The 25,306-nt window shown below is 38.2% G+C and overlaps 1 protein-coding gene across 1 annotated transcript; it reads left to right on the top strand.

The window, feature by feature from the left end:
• Window positions 1-24,447, top strand: etv4 (ETS variant transcription factor 4). Its single transcript, XM_057358441.1, has 12 exons — window positions 1-166; window positions 808-898; window positions 1,150-1,197; window positions 5,642-5,695; window positions 15,527-15,656; window positions 16,486-16,683; window positions 16,783-17,069; window positions 20,190-20,258; window positions 20,959-21,006; window positions 21,908-22,080; window positions 23,285-23,386; window positions 23,988-24,447. Exons 1-12 carry the CDS (start codon window positions 110-112, stop codon window positions 24,213-24,215), a joined length of 1,485 nt encoding a protein of 494 aa, XP_057214424.1. The 5' UTR covers window positions 1-109; the 3' UTR covers window positions 24,216-24,447.
• Window positions 24,448-25,306: the final 859 nt, after the last annotated feature.

Here is a 25,306-nt window from a genome sequence, read left to right as displayed (position 1 = left end):
TCGCGCTCCATTCACAAACTGCTGCTGCTCTGTCGGTCTTCCTCCTTCCCCTCTCAGTCTGCGTGGATCTCATTAAAACACAGCCTAAATGACCACAAACGGTTAAGGCATGGATTATAAAATGGATGGATATCTGGACCAGCAAGTGCCTTATACTTTAGCTAATGTGAGTATGGGTTTATTCACTTTAAAGCTTCGTTGGGCTTTATGCAGGGATGTTATGGTGTTGCTTTATCGTTGTTGCATGTGATTTGTTTGAAGCGAGGCATTTGCGTTTAAAACTGTTTTCAGTTTGGTCCGAAACAACGCAAAACTAAATATGTTGTTTATTATTGTATTGCTCAAAGTGTAAAGTTGCATCATTTCACTTAGGCTAAATGCGTTTGTCCTCAAATTCGGTGTGATGTTGTGTGTGTGTGTGTGCGTGTGTTTGTGTGAGTGTAGGCTACTGACTGTTTATCATAAAGAGCGAGGGCAATCAAAACTTCTCTTTACATTCAGGATGATTCAATTGTCAGCGCTTGAACACATTTAAAGTGTTTGGTAACGTAAGATGTAATGAACAGAATTGAGATCCGATGTAAGCATCACCCCAACTGCCCTGTAAGCTGTGGCATTAAAATACATTGCAAAAAAGTGCCGTGTACTGACAGTATCCTGGATTTTTGTACCTTGCCACGGTATAGTGTAACAATAACTTATTTTTGTTTATTTTTACTACATTTGTTGTATTGTTGTAATGTTGTTTAATTATTTATTTATTATTTTGCTTTTATTTTCACTTACAAAATGTATTCTGTTTTGAAGAGGTCCCAAGGAAATGGGCCCCTAAATAGACTGTTGATGGTAACAAAGAGGAAATACATGGACACCGAATTACCCCCTCAGGAATCTGAAGGTATACAATAAATAATTGAAAATATATAATGTAAATGTTATCTATTATCTGCATTAGCTCAATGATCAGAACACCTTAGGTTGTCTGGAACAGTGATTTAATGGCAAATTTTTAAAATATTTAATTTACTAAATACTGTCACAAAAATGATAAATATATAAATTAATATTTAAGACATTAGTAAATACAATAAGTATTTGTGTTAATTGTGAAAAATAGCCCATTGAGGTAATGATTTGTATTTTTTGCAGATCTCTTTCAGGATTTAAGCCAACTTCAGGAGACATGGCTCACTGAAGGTATGCACCTTTTCTAAGCATGTATTGTGTGTCTATATTGTAATAAATATGTCCCTCTAGTGGCAATGAACAAGGAAATGTCACAGGAGGACAGGCACGTGCACAATGCTTAATGGGACCTGAGAATTGATGCGAAAACAATAGAGATGGCGTTATCACAAATACTTTACATTTTGTACTTTAGAAATATTGAGGGGAAAAAACAAATCGTTCAATAAAATATTTAAGTCTTCCGATATAATTCTTTTATCAGGAGTCACAGACTCATCATATGATACAGCAACACAAAATCATTTAGTTATTAAAATCTTTTTAAAAGCAACAAAAATGTAATTGATTATATATTTGTACTTTGTCGATCAGTTTTTAATCATGAGGATGTTGTAAAAGTGTCACATCTTTAAAATGTACCAAACAGGCTGTAATTACACAATGTCGTACATGCTAATTATATTTTATTTGGAGATCCGGACAATGGCTCTTAATATCAGTACACTCGGGCAACGCAAACAAACAGTATCAAAGCTGGATAGTCGGAAGGCAAATAGTTTAAATGAACCCTGCCAGAAACTATCTATTGTGTATATGTCAGAGTGTAAAGACCACAAAAGCTGCTCTCAGTGAGAGCGGGTGGCCAGAACCCTGCTGTTTTAAATGAAACATGCATCTGCCTCATAGAAAATGTTGTGTGTGTTATATGATATTAATTGGGAGGTGAAATGAATGCAATTAAATTTTAATTTTTGTGCATGTATAGCTTGTATTATCGAGAACTGTACGCTTAGAAATGAACTCTGCTTTAAGCGCATGCTTTTAGGATGGCATAAGAGATATGGATGCAGTATTTTTATCCTGAAATTGCAGGAAAGAATTGGAAAATTATAGGGCTAAGATGCAATTACTGTTTTATATGTGTACGTTTTTTCCAAATCTGATTTTTATCTGGATTTTTTGTTTACGTTTAACTATTGGGTCTAAAATACTCCAGAGGTCATTGTTTATGCAGGCATTTAAAAGGGATTTTCTGTGCATGGTCAAACCAGAATAAGAGATTATAGAGAAATACAAGTTGTAGACAGACTATTTTGGTTTCCTCGTCCTCGGAACAGAACTATCAGCTATTATTATGCAGCGTCAAACTGTGAACTTCACACATCTGTCAGAAAACAATGGAGGCAATGGCCATAAACCAATAACAATGAGAACCATCCCAAAGCCAGACACCTCGACAAGTCTACTGAAATTTAACAGGTGGAGTAGAAAAAGAGTAGCAAAGCTGCTATGACTTTCAAACAAGTGATTTCAGTGTTTTGATGGCAGAGAAAGAGCAGGGAACAGCTTTATTGCTCACACACGCTTTCTATTAAAGAGTAATCGCTTTTTTGCTTTTCTTGTTCCTGTTTGGATGGAATAGCTTATAATCAGGTGATTATGGTGAGTAATATGCTATATTGTTAACACAGACACTGCTGGAGTGACTTTGTACTTTAAACGCCCGGAAAAAACATATACATGGAAAAGTTGTTAATAGAAAAGCTTGTACAGTCATGTCAGTAGTCTTTAGTTTTTAAGACAGACCTGGCTTTCCCAGGATCTGCCTGGCCCGAAAAAAGTAATTCAGATTGCCTCTGAGAAAAGGAAACATGTCTCCACGCTTGCACAGACAAACTTTGGTCATGTGCTGACTTGCATTTCAAAGCCCCTGACAAGATGTTCCTGGAAGCTTACTGGCTTGAAGCGAACACACACACACACAGACACTCCCACAGTTATGCACAGACACACGGTCTGATGTGACCACGTATGCCCTCGCATACACACACAGACTAATATAGATTGAGAGAGTCAAGATCAGGGTTGCTATTAGTCAGCCCTGTGGACTGCAGAGCTTGAGGCGCTGAGATTCAAAGTATTCGTCTTTTTCTAACTCTTTAAAAATCACACTTGTTCCGTTTTCAGAAATGTTCAAACAAATCTGAATGATGTATTATGGTGGGCCAAATTTTGGCTCCAGATCATAAAAACAACGCCTCTGGGCGGAAAAGAAGAAACTTAAATGGTCGTAATATAATTACAGTATAGCAACAGGATAAGAGCAGGATCTATGAAATTAACGTCGTTTTTCGAGCACGCTCAAAGGAACATCAGTACCATTTCCGTCACACAGGAACTGGCAGATTAATGTTAAGGAGATAGATTTAAATCTTTAACATTCTGGCTTTCTGTGTTTATAGTCTGTTGGCTGGAGGGAGAGAAGGAATTGGCCCAAGAAAAAAAGAAGTATATTGAAATCACAACTGTTGTCATTGGTCATACACGAGCAACACGACCAAGAGCGTGTCAGATGAGAATGCAGAGAGGAGAAAAAAAATTGTTTAAGCTGCCATCTTTAAGTATATAAGTTATCTACCTAAACGTTTTTAAAGTGTTCTGTAATAAAAAAAAACATTTTTTTGCTTTTTTTTGTTTCTGGGCACTTGCAACAAAAATACAGATTTCAGGCTGTCATGTTTAATTTAGTTCAGTTTTCCTCGGTTTATTAAAAATAAGAGTGATTAGATGTATGAAACCCCTGTATTTATTCAGGATTTTAGAGCAAATTTGTGTTGCTCAGAGAAGCTGGTGTGAAGTTTGCAGCTTTGGACAAAGGTTTCATTTCCATTGTTGATTTTTTTAAATTTTTGTCAGAAAGTTATGATTAGAAATTCATTGCTGAAAAAGGAAGGGCAATATGACCATGACTAAGGAAATCAGAAGCTATCACTTGGCAATATGTTTAAATTTCAGCTGCTTTTTTCAAGGACAATAATTTCAGCATGGCCACATTTATTTATCCATTCTACTTTACACTATTTGCCATCCTTATTTTATCAGCAAAATTCACAGAGAGCAGAAAAGTAAACTGTGAACTCGGGCCTTTTTCCAGACTGCATTGAGTGTCAGTCTTTGGCACTATACTCCATTATCGAACCAGTCTGCAAATTTACAAATACTCAAAATGCAGACTCAGCGAGATTTGTATTAATACCCTTTATGAGACGTTATCGATTCTTACTGTACATTATTATTCAATAAGTGTACGAGACATATCCATTGCCTGTGTACGTGTCAGCTGATTTCATCCAGCGTGACCTCTGAAGAGGCACAGACAGTCTGAAGCTCAACAGAATTCACATTTTGCTTTCGCCGTCAACACCAAAGGCATGGCAGAACGCTACGCCAGATACGCTAATCTTACAATTGTATGCATGCCAACGGTTCTACCTAAAGAAAGGGATCAAAGTTATCTTTTCTTGGTTAGAAACTCATTAAACTTTTGAAACACAGTGCAGTCTTTCTTTTTTGCTTTTTTCGCTTGCACTTATCTGCTCTATTCTTTCTCTCGCTCCGTCTCGAACACTTATTGCGTGACCCTAAAAGCCAGTCTTCAAAGGCTTCAAAGCAGGTGATGAATTCCAGAACACTTCACCAAGCTCATCAAGATTGTCTAAGAATGTCCTTCAGTTTTTTTGTATGTGTAGTAGATGAGAACTTTGGTATTAATTACAATCGGGTTGGATTTGCTCTCTTTTGCTTTATTCTTTTGAGGTTGCTATGGATGAGGTAGATGATTGCCTACATCAGTGTGAAAGTCTGTACATCTGTCAGTAAGATCAAGAGTGTCGGTTAGGGATGGATGGATATCACTTCTTGCGATATCACCAATTACTGTATGTTTAAATAAGACTAGTTTGATATCTAGTGAAGCAACTTGTTTACTTGTAAGTCTGTTAAATTGCCCGAGGACAATACCTCGCTACAGAGGAGTGGGAGTGCCAGACATTACAAAGCTTCAGCTTTATGAATGAATCAGTGATCTCACCTCGCCTTTCACTAAGTGCATTCAACTACGTTCCCAAAGAAGCAAGGAGAAAATTTTGAGAGGAGAGTAACAATAGCCCATCTACTGTTCATCTGATGGAATTCAGCAGTAATCAAGATATCCCCGCACACACACATAAGCATGCACAACACTCAGTGGTGATATTGATTTGCTGCCCGTGGAAAAGTGCTGGCACATCGAAAAGTGGAGGTGAAGGTCATGGGCTGTCCAGAGGCACTAACTTGGGTTTCACAGAGATGATGAAGGGAGACACAGGCTAGGCTAATGGATGGCCCATCCCTTCATCAAATCACAATGTCCATTTAGACTGCGCTCAAGAAAAATGACTCGGTTTAAAGACACATTCAAAGTCTGATCTTTTAGTCACGGAGGGCAGAAAGCACGAACCACAGGAAAACATAAATCCTAACCACCATAAAATATGTTTTAAAGCTTTCAACTAATTTCAGACGTGATTGATAACTTCTGGTTCCTATTTTTGCATTTTTCTTATAGTAAATCTTTGTTAATGCATATTTTGATTGTTTAACGCTCACGTTTTTTTTTTGTTGGTCTCCACAGCTCAAGTTCCTGACAGCGATGAGCAGTTTGTTCCTGATTTCCACTCGGAGAACTGTAAGTAAAGCTTTCTAATTCTAACGTATGCCTTGATGAAACATTAATGTGATTTCTGAAACCAGAGAGTGTGAGAAAAAGATCTGATTATTTGTCCCAAAACCGATTGATTGACAAATTGCTGGAGGCTGAGGTGTGGAGGTTCTCAGAGGAGCAGTCCTGGCCTCGGGCTCAAAAAAAACCACTTGATACATGACCTACTACTCTTACGCTGACGCATTACTAAAGGGCACGTTCCATTTGCATCGGCTTGAAAGGTTCAATTGAGCAGCTGAGGAAACCGGTAAAAGATCATTCAAGAGTCAAACACAAAGATTCCCTTTTGTGTCCGTCGGAGGTGTAAATGGCAAAGCAAATTCCTGTACCGCACAACACCGACGCTGCCTTTTTAACTGCTTTTTTTAAATTTTGTTTTGTCTCCCATCAATGGCGTGCCAGGCTTTGTGGCATGCGCTCTGTAAACAGTTCCCCTCCAACCTTTTGTTACAGCCATTCACAAACTTATTGGGTTGGGCCTTTACCACGTTGGCAAGTCTGTTGTGGAAACCCTAATGGCACTTTTTAAAGGTTGCAGAGTTCAAGGCATGAGTCACAGTAAATGAGATCTTTTCTTTCCAAAACAGTAATTGTAACGCGAGCCGGGCAGTGGCTCGCAAAAGAGGGAGGAGAGTCTTGCGATTCTCAAACTTATGTGTGCAAACACCACCGTAGAACCCGGTTAGATGTGACCTCCAGTGACAGATGCTCCCCATAACATATTGTTCTTGTCTGTTGTGCAACAATGAGGGGAGGAAGTGGAGATGAACTCTGGGGCAGGGAAGGGTCATGTCTACTTAACCCCATCAGGACATAACCAATCACCAGTGCTCTTTGGCATTGACAGCCTTTCCTAATACTCACAGAGGAGATGGGAGCTCAGGCTGACGGGTCTGTCACATTAGTTAAGTGGAGCAAAGCTTTGACTGACAGCAACGCCTGCCCTTTCATTTAGACATTATGCGGTAATAACTCACCAGCGGACTCCAATTGAGCTTTTTTGGTTGAAAAAAGACTCCAGTTGACAAAGCAGCTATAAACATAAACATTCTCCCACGTTTGCGGTCTCCGGCATGGGTCAGTTTATGCCACCAGCTCAGATCCAAAAAGCACAACCTCGCCCCTGATGCGTTTAAATTTAGTGAGATTAGCATAACAGTCAGGTGAGTCAGATGTTTTGCTGAAGCGTGCCAGCATTTTACGTTTCATAACTGTCTCTCTGCCTTTTGTGCGTAAACGCACAAGAGGATAAAAACAAGACGTATCGACTCAAGTGTTTAGTTGTTTTGTCAGTCAGGTCGTTTCCTGTCTGGGCACAACCGTGAGCCTTAAACTCCGGGACGGAGTGGAATGCCAGATAAAGAAGTGGGGGTGGTGGACATGCTGTTGTGCAACACCTGCACATCTGGCAAATATATCTCCATCTCTGTTTTTCCACATTGAGAGTCTCCGTTTGTTGTAACTGTGACCTTTGTTTGTCATTATTAGCAGTGAAACTCAGCAGTTGGTTCGATTTTTGTGCCTCATGCATAAACGGTCATCCAAAGAACCAAGTTGGGCAATAAATAAAACATGCCTAGTTTGGCTAGTTCCATATTTGGGGATCATTAACAGTTGAAGGCATCTAAATGGCTCCTACGCTTTTGAGATCAGACAGTGCTGTAAAAACATGTAGGGAGTGGCCAAAGTGTATGAATTAGAGCAATAAATCATTGTGGGGATTTTTTTACTTTCTAAATTATAATTGCACACAACAAAAAAGTATTTTGGTGGTTCAGAGACATCTCCATGTTCTAAAATAAGAACTCTTTTTTGGGGGGGAACAAAGTAATGCGGTATATTGAGTTTCCAAGTTTATTGTTTATGGTTTATGCTTAAAACACAAATACAAAGAAATATTATCCAAATTTAGAAATAAGGCAAACCTCTCTACGTTTTCATTTCTATGAAAATAAATATTTTTTAAAAAGTTATTATTAAAAAAAAGTTACTTTGGTTATAATGAAAATGTGTTTTGTTTTAAGGGCCTGAACAAGACACTTTAAACAAGCAGTGTAAACATTTTACAGTTTTAAAAATATTAATAATGCAGCTTTGTGGTGAGATAAACAAACCAATGGAAAAAAATCAATATTGTAAATGACATGAGTCACACTGCGAGTATTAAGAAACGCACTTTGTTCTGTTTGTTATAGCACTCAAAGGAATTCTTTCTACCATTCATGAAAATGCCCAAGAGCAGGACAGACTCCACCCTCACGGTTCCTTTTTCTGAATGAGTCTTTAACCCCGCCCCCATCCTGTTTCTCTTCAAACTGTACCGAAATGTGGAAATGTGGACTGCCTTCCCTCTTCTTTTCTTGCTTTCTCAACCCTGAGTGTTCCAAGATGTGAGTTAATCCAGCAAATGCTGTGTTGTGAGAGCTATTGTTTGGTTTTGTGCCTTGTAGTAATTATATAGGAAGTCGTGGTTATAAATCCAGTTCCAAAATAGAGTCTACAAAGGAAAAAAGCAGACAGAGTCATGCAGATGGTTTTCTGAATTTACAGTTTCAAGCTTGTTTGTATTGCGTCGGACTTCCGCTAGCTTTCTCGACGTGTCAGATATATCACTGGATCGTTCTGTCGTGCCCCCCCCCCCCCCCATCCCCCACCTCCAACAAAAATATGCAGCTCTACAGCTCTCGACTTTCCAAAATACAGCTGCTATGCAACAAAGTCTGCAAAAACATCCCCAGGAGTGCCAAAAATGTACAGAGAGCAGTCATTCTACCCCGTAGAGGGGGCCAGGCTTTCCTCTTTCACTAACTTTTTGCAGAGAAACGAGCCACACGCGTACGCACACACCGACACACGCGCGCATTTAAGCCCCACGTTTTTTATGAATGGGCTGGTTGTGAGGGACTGGCTGAGGCAGCACATTGAGTGAAAACGAAATCTCCATTCATGATTTTTTGGGGTGCCGGAGAGTCACGCTGTTTAACACGGCCTGTTTTCTTTCTTTCTTTCTTTCTTTCTTTCTTTCTTTCTTTCTTTCTTTCTTTCTTTCTTTCTTTCTTTCTTTCTTTCTTTCTTTCTTTCTTTCTTTCTTTCTCAAGACTTCCTTTTATGGCAAATACATAGCAGTGGCAGTTCGGACACTTGTGTAAAACATCCTGATTTTTAAAGCTGTTGTGTGTCAGTCTGGTGTTGCAACAAGTTACACATTTTACTTTGCAGGCTGATGTATGTCCACTGAGGCGATGCCTTTGCTCATTGAGTAGACAGCGGTGTGTATTTTACTATATTACTGGGGCAGTGAGTGAGACTGGGGGGTCACTCTAAACCTAACCAGGAAATTGTTTTTCCTCCCTCCTCTCAAAGGGGAGATCTTTTCGCCCCTTATAGGAAATGAGAAATGAGGGCTAATGATAACATAGCCACACGTAACATAACATACACACAATGACAGACATCAGAGACCTGGAGCCTGCTTTAGAATCATCCATAGACTAGATGGCATTTGGTCTTTTCCTAGCTAATAATGCAAGTCATCACTTGGTCTAAATGGCTTTTCCTAGTCCACTGGTTCAGCATAATCTCAGCAAGGTCTCGAATTGAAAAAGCAATGATGAATCGATCCAGGATGATCCTGGGGTAGATCAGGCACCTTAGGTAAAAGGTTGAGTGTTTCTCTATCTCTCCCTGCCTGTATAATTAAGATATCAGGTCAGATGAGACACGTGGAGACAAGGAAGAAATGTATTTCTCAGAAGCTTGACAGAAATCCAATGGACAGGTGTTATCGTGCTTTAGAGATAAAAAGGTCTCGGTCTACACACCTCCGTTCTGTATGTCTATCTCTACTGTAGGGTTCATTATGTAATTTCCACAATGATCAGAAAATCAATATACGCATTAAAGATTAAGAGGGGATCGCTATATATTGAGAGTTGACTAATGTGAGGTTGAGCGTTTGATTACTCTTTCCATATGAGCGTACAACACTATTATGTTGCGCATGGGTGACATCATTCTATAGCATCACCAGCTTATATTTATCCATTTGACTCCTAAAAAGAAAACCAAAATGGAATGCTTTGATGCCATTTCAGGATGGTGCATTTCTTTTATCGGCCAAAGCTGTCGTAATATTTTATAAGGCGAAAACTTCTGTTTAAAAAGGAAGTGATACTGTGGAGTTAACAGAAATGTGCCGGACGTCACTCGGGCAACATGTCCTCAGCTAGTCTCGTCCACACCCAAACACGACATGGCTTTTCTACACAAAAACACTTAAACGCTTTAAGCATCTAAAACCGTGTTCTAAACAAAGTAAGTGTTGAAAGGATCCAAATTCAGCACCGCACGGGACATTGTGTCTGTCGGTTTCTGCACATCTCGTCCTTCAGGTTTGTTAACAATCTTTCAGCGAAACCCAAAAGGGAACTGTCACTGACAGTCGTAAGTGGGTGTCAAACCCATATGCCAGCCCAGTGCAGTTTAAATGGAAAACCCCTGGCCATCCCCATGTGAGATGGAACTTCCTCTTTTGTTAGTCTTTCATTCGGATGATGTTGACGTGAACGCCACATGCCCGGCATGTGTTGCTGCTTTCTGAAAAATGACATTGTTTCTGTAAAACCTAAAGTAAGAATCCTTATGGTTCTTTCTCCCTTCAGACTTTCTGATGTCTGCCATTTTTGGCGATGAGGTATTGTGAGGAGCCAAAAAGCAACTCAAGAACTGATCCTCTTTTCTACAACAAGACAAGACAGTCACCAAATGACAAAAACTAATGGTTGATATTGGATCTTTTTAATATTAACAAAATTATTATTTTAAAATTTAGAACAGGCTAGAATTTAGTAGAACTTAGTTTAAACCTGATATGTTTTTTAATCATAATTTCTGTTTTTTTATGTTAAACTTTTACAAAATTACTAATAGATGGAAATCAGTCTTAATAAACCAATCAATAATCTTGAATAACATCATGATTTTTGCAGTTTTTAACAAAAACAAACAACAAAATAACGTGTCAAAAAAACGCCAAGGCACTCGAAAATGTAGTGAAAGATACATTTATTAAATGTTTAATAATTAAATGAGAATAAATTAAATTATTATCAAATGTAGTGAAAGCTTTTATTCTCACATAGCTTTACATTAAAAACAAATCTCATACATTTTTGAGTGCCTTGGCGTTATGAGTCACTCATCCAGAGCCGATTTATGGATTTTATATCTCCGTAGCATTATTTGCATTTTTTGATGAACAAAATAATGTGTGTTTCGTGAATAATTGTCACCACTCCAACAAATGGTGGTTTGTTTCAACCCATGGTAAGGTAAAAACCCAACCGCGATTTAATTAACCTTCAAATGGTTAAAACAACCCAGCATTTTTAAAGTGCACTTTTTAAATTTAAACATTAGTTTGAACATGCAGCAACAAGATTGTTATTTATCACTGTTTCACTACCTTGTCATTTGTGATTCTATTTAACCACTGATGTACTTCCTACGACAGTCAGTACTTAAAAAGAACCAGTCGAGCTTTGAGGGTCGTGTTAAGTGGTCGGCCCAAAATCAATACTGCCATTTTAACCTTAAAGCCATTCTGACATAATTGGCATTCTTGTTGTTCTATTGATTTGTCACTGTTGCTCTCAAATGGCCGATGGAAAGCCAGGTGGCATCTCTTCACTGACCGTCCAGCAGGCTGTTATCATAATGCTGAATCAGATTTTGTCACAACATCAGCTCAAATATCAAACACGTGTGAGTGATCACACCACACCAGACTGAGCTCAACGCGATGGTCTTTTGGTCTGTGTTTGTTCACAGTTTTATCAAACAGTCTTTAAGTAATCACTCTTTCTGCTCAGGATATTGTACTTTATTTAACAGCAGGCCACGACCGGTATAATATGATGTGTTTATAGTTTTGAGATATAATTACTCAAAGCCAACTGTACGATGAAGTCGAAGAAGAGTTTGGCTGAACTGTAGCTGTCATGAAATGAAAATTTCCAGGTCGTAATCCTGACATGAATATACAATATGTGCTTTAAAACTGTCCAGATAATCAGCAGTGTTGAGGTTAAAATATACTATATCTAGGAGTTCAGGTCCAAGCTTAAATCAGACTGAAATATGATTATTTTTACAAGGCTATGCTCAAAGACTCCAGGCTTTCAACGTTAACCCTATAGGAAATAAAAATAAAATGAGATCTCTTGACAGGAAGGTTCAATTTAAGACCTTTGCTTAAATAAGAATATCACAATTCTAACAATGTCACAAACTGTTAAGATTTGTCAAGATACTGCAATGAAAATCAAGGATTTAAAAAAAAAAAACAATGGATCTATACTATTATCATCTATTATGTGTCAATTGAATTGATAGTCTGTGTGTCTATTTGTATTTTACTCCAATTGCTTCTATTGTTTACCTCATTTGTAAGTCGCTTTGGATAAAAGCGTCTGCTAAATGTAAATGTATTTTTCCTAACAAATACAGGTATATCATCAGAGACAAAGTTAATACATAAATGAGAAAATTAAATCATCTGAGCCATCTCTGAGCAATAAAAGTGTCCTTCATAAAAGCACATTTTTTAATTCAAAGTAAATTTACTTGTCATTAATTAAACACACTCTCAGAAGACGATCCCCCAGAACTCTGCCAAGCCACCACACCTCCATCTGTCACAGCTGGTGAATCTTTCTTGTTTGGGGGGCAGGGGGGTATCGAGGTCCTGAGATTTGTTTGTGGTGGGAGTGAACTGAATAGCTCTCCATAACGATCCCCCACTTCCTAAAGCACTCAACCATGACCATCACTTTTCACTCCTCATCCTCGTCACTGAATCCTGCTATTTACATATGTAAAGTCCATCCCCCCGCCTCCAGCCCGGCCCGTTACTATAGGCTCATCCTGAATGGAGATACTCCTGTCATTAAGGTACAATGCTACTGGTTTTTCTCACTTAGATGTAGCTTGAGAGGAGATGTAAACGTTAAAATCAGGTACTAGAAATCCACATCCACGCATCTAAACGAGAGGTGTCAAACTCATTTAGCTTGAGTGTCGGACTTGCCAAAACATCTCCTTTTGTGAGGTGAATATTATAGTTCGCTGCTGTCCTTCTGAAACCTCATATATCCAATAACTGCTTCAACAACTAATATTGAGAGAAACTGTATTCAAAATTAAATACTATTCATAAAAACGACAATATTGACAAAATAAAGACAACTTTTGTGTCCCTGCTGGCATAATGGTGTGAACAACTCGCACAAACTTTAAAGGGGTGGTGCAACGGTGTAATGCATTCTGACTTCTTTACAATGTTAAACATGCTGTCTTCTCATGCTTAACCTTGTCAACTTGTCAAAAAACGAGTTGGGCGTATTACGTAGTATTTCTGTGCTCGATAGCTCCCCCAGCGATCGTACAGGTTTCGGAAAGTTTTTTTTGAACATATAAAACTGTTTCGTAACAATTTGTCTTAGTCCCTTATTGGACAATTCTCCCGGAAAAGCATGCGGCACGCCCACGCGGCAGCAAGGAGAGCAGGAGAAGGAGCATGCGCAGACGTCACTTTCACTTGTGTGCAGGAGAGAGAGAGAGAGAGAGAGCATACATTCGCGAAATTCAGGTGTTTGTTTGTTCACTGCATTTGGGTGATGAATGTTATATAAACGGTGGATATAACGCTGGATTTGGAGATTGTTTGAAACTGATATATGGAGCCATCCCAGCGCTAAAATATGCCGGACATGAACCGCATGCGGTGAGTGAAACTGATGTCTGTGTTTTATTGGCAATGGGTGCGCATGTGCTTTAGTTCAGACTACCCCTCCCCCCGCACGCGCCGTATGCTTTCGGAAATAATCGTACAGCTGTATCTATCTTTTATAAATGTGATCAAACAAAATACTCTTCGAAGATACGAAGTATGCAATACTACTCTCTAGGTACTCAAGATTAATATGAGATTGGCAGAAACCGCATGTGTTAGGGCCGGTTTAAAGTAAAAAAAATGGGTTTGCTTACAAAAGGATGTATTCCATTAAAATGCAAGATCATAAGCAATAAAAATAGTTGATCTGTCCTGCTGTAGCTGAAATATAGTATTATTATGCATATTATGATAATAGACAATAATAGTATAGGCTTATGCTTCCAGTGAAACTCACATTAAATTAAACTTAAAACCATATTTAATAAAGAAATCTCTTATAATTATCTCTTATTCTTATATTATATTATACAATATAATTGCTTACGCACTTTACCGGACCATGAACCAAGAATATCTAAACACTTCACACAGATGTAACATTCCACATTTAAGTTCATGACCTCCTCACAACTCCACAGAAACAAAACCTAGAAAATACGAGTGTCTTTGCGGAACAGTGACGTGACTTTCACATGAATCGTAAAGAGAGAAAGCAGAAACTGTGAACTTTGGGCAAATTGTACCAAATAAAGAACAAGAGGTTCATTTCATTGTCATCTCTGTTTACTCGACTGCCATCCGTCTATAAACTCACAGAGATTTAGAGACAGACAGATGTGCCTTGATAATGTTACGTGTTCCCAAAATGTCCCTCAAGATGTGACAGAAATCTCCATTCGGCCCATGTTTCTTCTATAGCGATTTTATTTTTGTGTGCGTTTGAAAGGGATTAAATACATAATCTTGAATGCGATGGATATTACAATGGTGTAAACAAATTAAACCAGCTAGTGAAGGTGTGAAACATTGTTTATCTATTTAAATTCATATAGAAGTATACAAGGCCAAAAGTGTCCACTGTACCACCCATGAATGCTTTTTGGTCTGTTCTCACTTGCTTTCTCTTTCTATTTGAGTTTTTCCTTTAAGAGGGACAAACGTTGTGGTACAATTTTACAGTATAGCAAGGCCTTTCCCACTTTTTGTTCTTGTTTTTGTGAATGAAATATGTAATTACTCGAGTCTGCGCTTCGGCCTGTTCTGTCAGGTCTGCGCCCACGACAATCAACACATAAACAGCCATAAACACATAGCGGCCACTCAGCTGGGAGAGCACAGCTGCTGCTGTTTACCCTGCTCGGCCCAGAAAAACATCCTGTACCGTGCAGTCTTAGAGCCGGGCTGCTCCCTTCCAATAATAAACAGCACGGCGGTTCAGACCCAGACCCCACGCAAGCTGGGTGGCACCTCTGCTACTCTTTAGCCATGCCAAAATCCCCTTTAAAAGCTGGGCTGAGCGTACTGAAGAAACACAAAAATTCTTATGCAAATGACCAGGTGCTGGTGTGTGTTCATTTAACCCCAGACACACGTTTTGAGCTTTGAAGCTCAGAGGAAAAATTCAGAAAGAATACAAATTTTCCTGCATGTGAACTCTACTTAAAGGTTCTCTTTAAATTCTTGTGAATGTTTATGTCTATACCTGTTTATTAGTGACTTTGAAGTGCATTAGACATAATAGTATTTACTGTGTCAACTATGGTGGATTTAAATCTAAGTGAGAAGTTACAGATATTTGCTTAAATGTTTGTGTGTGTGTGCGATTACGAGTTTGCATGTTGTACTGTCCATACTTTGGCCGAGGACAAACCAAACCCTTTTAAGTTAGTTGAAATGCACATGTGTATCTTTTCTCATCGTTCTCTTGTTTAGATTTGTGAATCATTAAACTTGTATAGTGTTTTTAGTGCAGACAAAAGTATTCGGGCCTGTTTGATGTCTCAGACAGGAATTAAGTGGAATGTGGTTAATTAATGAACCTGTTTCTCTGTGTACTGCAGCAGTGGCATTCCACAGCCCGCCGGTGAAGATCAAGAAAGAGCCGCAGAGTCCCGGATCAGATCCCAGTCAGTCCTGCAGCCACAAGCAAACCTTCAGTTACCCCAATGGAGAGCAGTGCCTTTACGCCAGGTCCGTCAAAATAACCACAGCAAAACTGTACACTGTTTATTAAACACGCTCAGGTGAACCATATTAACTTTTAGAAATTAATAAAACAATACAAATAATATATAATATAAATTTAAAAAATGAAGTACCTTTATTAAATATTTATTAAATTAATAAAAAATATTCCATTTAAATTAGATTTAAACATTTGTCCAACAGTTTTTATTTTAGGACTGCCAAATTGATTAATCGCAATAAATCGATTCCAAAAGAAATGTCTGTGTTTATATAATAGTGTGTATGTTTGTGTATATATATTAAATATATATATATTTATTTATAATTATACACAATATAAATTATATTTAAAAACAAATGCATGTGTATATATATTCATATGAATATTTGTTATGTAGGCTGTATATGCATATAAGTATCAATAACACACACACATGTATTGTATAAACACAAACATTTATTTTAGAATCGAGTAATCGTGATTAATTGATCCGATAGCACTTCTTTATTTATATGCATAACAGAAAAATGTACACATCCTCAGTACAATTACATTTTATACAATTGTACAGTAAAACTGGAAAAGACCAACATTATGAAAATCGCTATTTTGTTTTTTGTATGCATCTCATATTTAATCTCAAGCTCTTCACTAATACATTTGTGCATACAAATACACCAACTTTAGATAAAAAGTCAAGATGTCAATTACACCAACATTTGAAAGACTTTTATATTTAGTATAACATCTAACATCAGTCATTATACAACCACATGATGGGTGATATAGCTGTAAAGTGTCTGACGATGATGTTGTCCTTGTGCCCTGCAGTGCCTACGACCAGAAGAGAACAGCTGGGGCAGCAGCTGGAGGACACAAGAGCTCATGTCCAGGGACTCCTATGTCACCTATGCAGCATTACTCCCCAAAACCAACAGTGGGCACTCGACCAGAGTCTGGGTACATGAATCCTCCCTCAGCCAGCCAATCCCACGCCTGCCACAGTCACAGTTACCCCATGAACCCTAGGTAACACCAACACTCTATATACTACAGCTGATTTACAAATGTTGACAGTAAGTCACTATATTTAGAATTGTGAAAAATAATCACAATACCTCCCCTCAGTTCCAGGTTCCCTTCAGGTTCGGCAGACATGTGCCCACCATTTGGTCCCCAAGGCCAAGCCCTGCAGCGCATGCATCCTCCCCATGCCAGCGGGAGCGTAAACGGCGGTTACAATCGGCAACACTCTGATCCCTGTTTGCCCTACCCACCTCAGCAAAACTTCAAGCAGGAGTACATGGACCCTCTGTATGACCGGGCAGCCCACATGGCTGGGCCACAGCCGCAGAGGTTTCCACCTGCTCATGTGATGGTCAAACAGGAACCCACCGACTACACTTATGAACCTGGTGAGTGAGTCAAAGGAGAAATCAGATTACACACGCTGTATGAATTCACCGAAAGAACAGTAGAGGGATCATGATCCAAGGGCAGAGTAATCTGACCCATGAGAGATGCTTTGAAATGGTGTCTTCTCTCATTGTAGAAATCATTTTTCATCAGTATTTAGTGGCTGGTTTTCCAGTAAACATTTTCAAAGGGATAGTTCACACAAAAATAGAAAAATCATTATTTATTCACACTAATGTCTGTCAAGAACATAAAAGAACACAAAATATATTTTGAGAAATGTCTCGGTGGTCTACTGTCCATACAATGAAAGTCAATGGGGCCAATGTTGTTTTGTTACAAACGTTCTTCAAAATATCTTTGTTTGTGTTCGGAATGAGTAATGAGATTTGTCATATTTGTGTCAACTTTTCATTTAAAAGATTATGTACTGTTGACCCAAAAATGACAATCCTGTAATCATTTACTAAACCACATGTCCTTTCAAACCATGACCAATCGAGTCAGTTACTGACATTCGGCTAAACCTCTCTAACATCTTCTTATGTGTTCAAAGTTAGATGGGTTTAAAATGACATGAGGGTTAATGGGGGTTGAACAGGTAATGATGACAGAATTTAAATGTTTAAGAGAAGTTTACCTTTAGAAAAAGAATCTAATCTAAATATTGTTTAATGTGGTAAGATATACGTAAATCAAGAAATATTCTTAAAAAATCCTTATGATTGTTTAGTGCTCCTCTCTTACATTAGGCTGTGAATGGACCGTAAGAATTGAATTAGTGGGCAAATCTTCTCTCTCTGTCTCTCTCACCCTCTCTGTAAGTTTCAAATTGACTTTGTTTACCACCCACTGACGCTTTGCGAAGGTCTCGACAGTATTTCTGTCCTTCTTTCCCCGGCTCCTAGGCCTGCACTCCTTCACCTCTCCCCTTCTGTTCTTCAAGAGAGAGGGAGGCATAGGAATTTCATTGAGAAAATGGAGGGCACTAGAAACCCTAGAATCCCCAGCGGAGAGCTCGGGGTGTAGGGTTGCTGCAGCGGCTTCCTTTTTCTGCAGGCAGATGAACTCATAATGGAAAAATGAGCGTAGCCTCTGTAACCCGAGCTCGTTCACTGGCCTGGTCGAGCGGGCAGGGGGGAAGGGGGTTGTTTTGGGGAAGTTGTGTCGAAAGAGAGGGGAGGAGCAGCAGCGTTGCAGCCGGGGGGCTAAGACCATACGCTCAGTCACAGCCCAGCCATGCTCAACTACCGCTCAGTTTAGTGACAGACCACGGGGTTAATACACAAACCCAAACCCCCCCCAAAAAATAGGTCATACTTATCATATCTGTAAGAGACTACAAACAAACATTTATGACTATAAATAAGTATAGTCAGGAACCAAGTAGAATCCAAAATATGACCCGAAATATTTCGTTTTTTGTTTTTTTTCCACTTATACTATTGAGAAAACCTTTTTTTATAGAGCTCAGATTTATATGTGCAGAAATGTGGCAACTTTGGAGGAGATAGTCTTGAACAAAAGCATGTTTGTTTGAGAATAAACCACCCTGTCATATCTGTGGAGATAGTGTGGCGTCTTATCAGTAGGTTCATCCCTGCACAGGCTGACGGCGGCTGCTCTGTTACATAAGTTAAAAAGAAAACTAAAACAAAAAATGTTCATTGAGTCAAAGATTTTTTAGTTATTCTAATTTAATACAATTTTTTAAATTTAATTTAATTTGAAGTTGCTGTGCATCATTTTTTGGAGAATCTGTTGACAGAAATGCAATATAATATACATAACTATGTCTTCAGAGGTGTATAAAGATCTCACATAATGAAGCTTTTGTTTTTATTACCTAGAATGAGCTATTTCTACATACACCGCGGGTCCCCTTACATGCAATTCGCTTTGTTGTTTCTACAGTACCCCTAAACAGACAAACTGCTCTACAGAGCGCATTTCGTATATATACGTTATCTCCTTCATAAAAAGAAACAAAACGTGATGACATCTTAGTCCTGTGTGAGCCACCGTAGTGCTTCGAAAAGGAGAGGAGTGGATAGTTGCAAGTGTTGCATTTCGCAACCTCACCACTAGATGCCGCTAAATTTCCTACACTGGACCTTTAATACATTTTTCATTACAGTTATAGTTATAAACAGTTTCAGTGGCAACAACATTAACAAATGTTATGTTGCCCAAACTTAACTTCTGGCAAAAAACTGTTGAGTAGTTTTAATGTCATTTAATACAATTAATATACAATAAAATACTATTTTAAATTAAATATAAAATAAATAGTTATATGATAACAAACAGAGACAGGAAGTTAACTTCAGACCAGACACGCGCGTCCGATGGAACCATCTATATTATCAGCAGAAACTCTGCAGGATATTATTAAATATTCATTTTAGATCATTAAGTTTTATTTTACTCTGTCTGTATTCTCCTGAAATGTTCTATAGCCATTTACAGATGTATTACACATTTGAATCCCACTGATGCTCTGAACAGATTACGCGTTATGCTTTAAAAATCTATTTCTAGATCTTTTTTAACCCACGGCATGTTCAAAATGAAAATGAACAAGTTTCACCTCCATTGTTAACAGTCTAACCTCTCAGTCAACAGTGGCATTAATCTGAGCCCTCTGTAGAAAAGTGTTCAGCTCCTTTAGAGCTCTGTTCTCTTGTGACCTCTAATCGTGGCCTCAGCGTTCTGCAGCCATGAATCACGACTCCACCTCAAAAAATAACTGCTGCTTATTTACACTTCATATAGACAAACAGGGAGGTCTTTTACTGTTCATTTATTTTCTTTTTGCAAGGTTTTGTTTGCATGCTAGAATACAAATGGTGTAGCAATATGAATGTACAAATATTTGCCATGCTAGTAAAGAACTTAAAAATGAAATTGAAAAAGAGACAGAGATAGTATAAGAGAGAAAGAGAGAGAAGAAAGGGAGAGGAAGGGTTTTCATATGTGACATTCACCAACTCTACAAACGCAGCACACAATTACTTGCACTCATTTTCTTCTCGTAAAGCAGAATGTAGATAAATATTAGCATATTGTGCATTTTGCAGTGTATATCACTGAGAGTCATGTGTTTGTTTACCCCACAGATGTGCCTGGTTGCCCTTCCATGTACCATCACAACGAAGGCTACCCCAACCCACAGCACAACACTGACGGTACGATGCACACTAACACAGAAGAACATGGTTTGTTCACCTAGAATTTTCCAGAGCACACATCTTACACACTCGAAGCACAACAGGATTGGCCAGTACCGTGTGGTCATTGGCTAACCAGGCCTGAGGGTCTATGTTTCTGTTGGCACGAACATCCGTTTCTGCCTTGCATAAAGAATTCCAGGGTAAATATTACTACTGGAAAAGACAAGTATTTTTCCTGGAGTGAGGAAAAGCAACCCTTCTCTCTGCACCATTTTAGGTGTTTTTAGCTGATGTGATGCGTGTAAGGAGGCAGATACAAAAATCTCATCATCCTTGTTTCATATGCGTACACAGCTTGATCTCACAGGAATGTTTTACGATGTGGCTAATTCGGATAAATTTGTAGGTACAAAAATGCACGATTAATAGAAAAAAGCAGTTCTGAAGCCACTGGTACTATGCAAATCTACTTCGTACTAAAACATACGAATAAGTACAAATTCATACGAATTAGCCACCTTGTAAAACAGTTACGTATTGCTTTAATATTAATTCGTAAATAAAAAATGTATGGTCAGAAATGTCAATTTGACAGAAAAATGTTTGTTGTTACTAATGGCTGCCATTATTACATTAGCCCAGTGTTTACAGGCCAACACAAAGGCATTTCCCACGACAAACTCATGTACTAACAATTAGTCTGTCTTGTCTTTAGGCTACATGTTTGAAAATGATTCCCGCGTTGTTCCTGAAAAATTGGAAGGTAAGGCTTTTCATGTCCGATTTATATGCCAACATCTTGTCATTTGAGATCAAATACCTATGACAGATATCCCCAAATCACAGGCGTTAAAAATAGTAAAGACATCTTCAAAACCATATGATACAGTGAAGTCCCAAAGGACACAAAAATCTATTATTTAAGAATGGGTGTAATCTCAGAGTAAAGAAATTTAATTGCCTAAAATAAAGAATAAATATTCATGATTATAAACTATTTATAAGTCACTAAATAAGCACATTCGTCACAATAGACATTTTTAACTGATTTGTACAAAAGGTTAGATTTCCTTCCACTGAAACACTTTGGAACATTTTCAAATAGTCCACGGCAGCTCAAATGCACGCAAAAGAGAAACAAGAGGAACATACCAAATACTAAGACATTCACTCAAATTGTTGTCCCAATCATTTTGATTCAATTTAGAAAGGAAAAAAAACGTTTTCATTCTGCCCATAGACTTTTGAAGCTCACATAAACGATAACCAGCAGTGCTTGCGATGCATAAGCATAGTTAACGTTGAGATGTCCGTTGGATTTTAAGTCCTGAAATGTAAAATGTTATACGTTTTTGCACTAGCTGATTTAATAAAAGCAGTCAGTTGAGATGTCAGTTACTGTCAGTGTCCCCGTGCTCAAACTATATTTTTTGTTAGTAAGGCTTACAGCCACCAAGACTTAGACAATAGAAGAAGAGACTGATTTACCCAATTAAACCTCGACTTCCTTTGTGCACATGCTCGTCCAGAGCTCCGCTGTGTTTTCTCTTTAATCCTCGGTCTTCAGTAAACATACTGACATCATAAGCTTTGCTTATATAAAGACGTTTTGAAGATGTAACTGTGGCTTACAGGTGAATTCATGGGTGATCTCTTTGCCTTAGGTGAGGTGAAGCAGGAAGCAGGTGGTGTGTTCCGTGAGGGCGCCCCCTATCAGCGCCGGGGCTCACTGCAGCTCTGGCAGTTCTTAGTTGCACTACTGGACGACCCTGGTAATGCGCACTTCATTGCGTGGACTGGCCGTGGCATGGAATTCAAACTTATTGAGCCTGAGGAGGTAAATGTGTGCCCAACATCTAAAAATATACCGTGTCATTGATTTTTTTTATCAAAATACAATAAGCAGAGCCACGTTAACATCGCCAGTGACTGTATAGGGCCAAAATGCGTCACTTCACTACGAGACGAGGCGTAAATGGAGCTTTGCTTTCTTGTACATTTGAATGCCATGTTCAGAGTCCTGCTAACGTTAAGTCATGCTAACGTTAAGTCATGCGAAAACTACACACTTCCAAGTTCACAGGCCTCAAAATATGAACGTAATACAGAAACCATCAATAGCTATTGATCATTCAAAAAGAACTAAGTGGACAATATGAATATTTGGGTTTCGGATCAATTTCATGCAGTCTTTATTCAGCTTTGAAGAGTATGAAGAGAATAAACAATGGATTTTAGGATTCGCTTACGATCAGCTCGCGCTTCCCCAGGGTCTAGCAACTCGTCCACACAATGCCAGTTTTCCATTAGCTGCTATGCATTATTTACCCCACTTAACAGCATAGTGAAATAAAACGGAGAATGGCTCCATTACCAAATATTACAACCTTCCATTTTGCTGGAGTCTGAACACACCGCAGCGGTCGAGACACGAGCGTAAACCTCCCATTGTCTGTGGTCAGTAGACGGCTAAATGGCATGACTCAGCACTACAGTAACTATTATACAAAGATGCGTCCATCGGTTCTGCTCCACTGTACGTATGAATCATTCATTACAACTAAAGTTTTACGATCGCAATTAAAGCGCAGACCTCTCATGGACCAAACAAATGATCCTCTGAGACAAATGTCAGCAAGCTTACAAGACTTCTGGCGTGAGAGCAACAGTTTTATTTCTCACGGTCTCTTAAGTTGAACCTTTATGTTGTGTAGAAGGGTAATTTAGTATTTCCACTGTGAAATCCTAAAATCAAATTCCCGTTTTTCTGTCGTTTGCAGTGTGGTGTCTTTGGTAACGGTTTAGGGGTAATTTGGTTATATAAAAATGGAACTGCATAGATTTGCGGTGACTCGCCCTTCCGTGTCACAGTTTGCGACAACCACACGGGCACTAGTGACCTCTTGTGTTCAGATAAAGTTACTGCAGTTTTGATTACATACGTTGGACAGATCACCTTGGCAAGAGATCTGTAAACAATATTAAGTTTTTTTTATGATTTTAATATGAAAAATGAAACATTTATTATTGTCACATTCTAGGTGGCAAGACTGTGGGGAATGCAGAAGAACCGTCCAGCCATGAATTACGACAAACTGAGTCGCTCTTTGCGCTACTATTACGAAAAGGGAATTATGCAAAAGGTATTGCCACCATCCTGTATTCATTTTGGTTTCTTCTAGTTGTTTCTGTCTTGATCTAATGTTTTGACTGTATTTTAACATTTTTAAATATACACAATTATTCAAAAGTTTAGGATCACTTAGTCTTTATACATTTGCCCACAAACTAAGAAATAACACATGTAACTATGGGGATTATGTTGTAATTTAATATGCCAAAATGACAAAAATATATATATTTAATTTTTCATTTTTACTTCAAAGTAGCCAACCTTTACCTATAATTTGTAAAAATGTACTCTCGAAATTGTATTAATAAGCTTCTTGAACGTTCTTATCCTGAGATTGTTTTATACATGGTTTAATTATTTTGGTCGTCGTCTTTATAAAAATGTTTGTTTTGTATAAAATCATTTTTAACATTTAAGCATACACCTTTAGCTCAAAAGAGTTTTAAGATCATGCGAAACGTGTAAATTGACGCAAAACGTTGGAATGTTATTGTTTATACATATACATATATGTATATGGTATAGTAAAAAGATATAATAGATATAATTCATATTATATAAATCATAATTCAAATTTACACTGTTCACTAATATAAATGCGCCTTTTTCAGGTGGCAGGCGAGCGTTATGTTTACAAATTCGTGTGTGAGCCGGAGGCTCTGATATCCTTGGCCTTTCCTGACAATCAGCGGCCAAGTCTGAAGGCGGAATTCGAACGCTATGTCAACGAGGAGGACACAGTGCCGCTGTCTCACCTGGACGAGGGCGTGTCTTACCCTCCCGAACCAGCTGCCACCAACATGGGCCCTCAGCCCTATTCCAAAGGCTATATGTACTAATGCCACCATCATTCTCCCATGTTCCCCCTCCCGGTCCTCCCAGTTTACTACCCCTGCACCTATTGCACATGCCCACCCCATCCACTTGTATATAAGGCTAAGTTTTTTTTTCTTTGATTAAATTAATCTCATTAGGGACTCTGCATTCTTCTCAATTCCAAGGCCTATCTAATGTAAACACATTACTGTGGTTTAAGAGATTGCTTAATAAAGACTTGATATTACTACTATACCATGAAAACAGTCTCAGTTTCTTATGCTAATGATCTGATCGTAATGAATGCAATGCAGTTTGGAGGGGATTAGTTAAAGATGAACAGGTGATTGTTTACCTGTAACTTACAAATGTAATTCACTGACAATTGCAATATTACCAATTTCTTAATAAATGATATTGTGCTTTCATGGATTTCGGCAAATCCAATTATGATGTAATCTCCAGTAAAACTACATACAAAACACATTTGTTTTATACAATATAATTGCAATAGTATATTTACCACATGGGCCAGTCGATTAGAAACATCCCTTAGAAATGTCCCTGTAGTGATTAGATGCTGTTTTATAAGCAGTCATCTACAGACTTATTGCTTGCGGTTGAAATAACAGAAGGACTGGATACAAACTATTAACCTCCCACAACATATTTACTTACAAGGATAGCTTTTATATAAGAGTACTTTATACAGTTTATTTCTCCTGCTGCTAATTCCTGTGAAATCGATCTTATTTTGAATATCTGTAATATATGGTTTCTGTATTTTCGATATGTGACCCAGAAACAATGCATGACTGTGTGGGTCATGCTCAGGGCCGGCCCAGACTCTGTTGGTGCCCTAGGCAAGATTTTAGATTGCGCCCCTACTATACAAAATAAATAAATAAAAATATCAGAAAATTTACTTTTTTTAAAAGCAAAATTCATATTTATTTTAATATAACATGAATTGTGATTAACATAAATAGGAAGTAAATAAATAACAACTAAAAAATATTTGTAATAAAAGTGTTTCGAATTACATACTCATTCTTTGAAAATGACGCTGAAAATAAAATAAAACTTTCTCAATAATACTGTAGTTGAAAATTAG

The sequence above is a fragment of the Triplophysa rosa genome, linkage group LG18, assembly GCF_024868665.1.
Source record: "Triplophysa rosa linkage group LG18, Trosa_1v2, whole genome shotgun sequence".
In the NCBI taxonomy this organism is placed as follows: Eukaryota; Metazoa; Chordata; class Actinopteri; order Cypriniformes; family Nemacheilidae; genus Triplophysa; species Triplophysa rosa.
The sequence above is the reverse complement of the archived record's forward strand: the minus strand, read 5'-3'. Positions and strand labels throughout refer to the sequence as shown.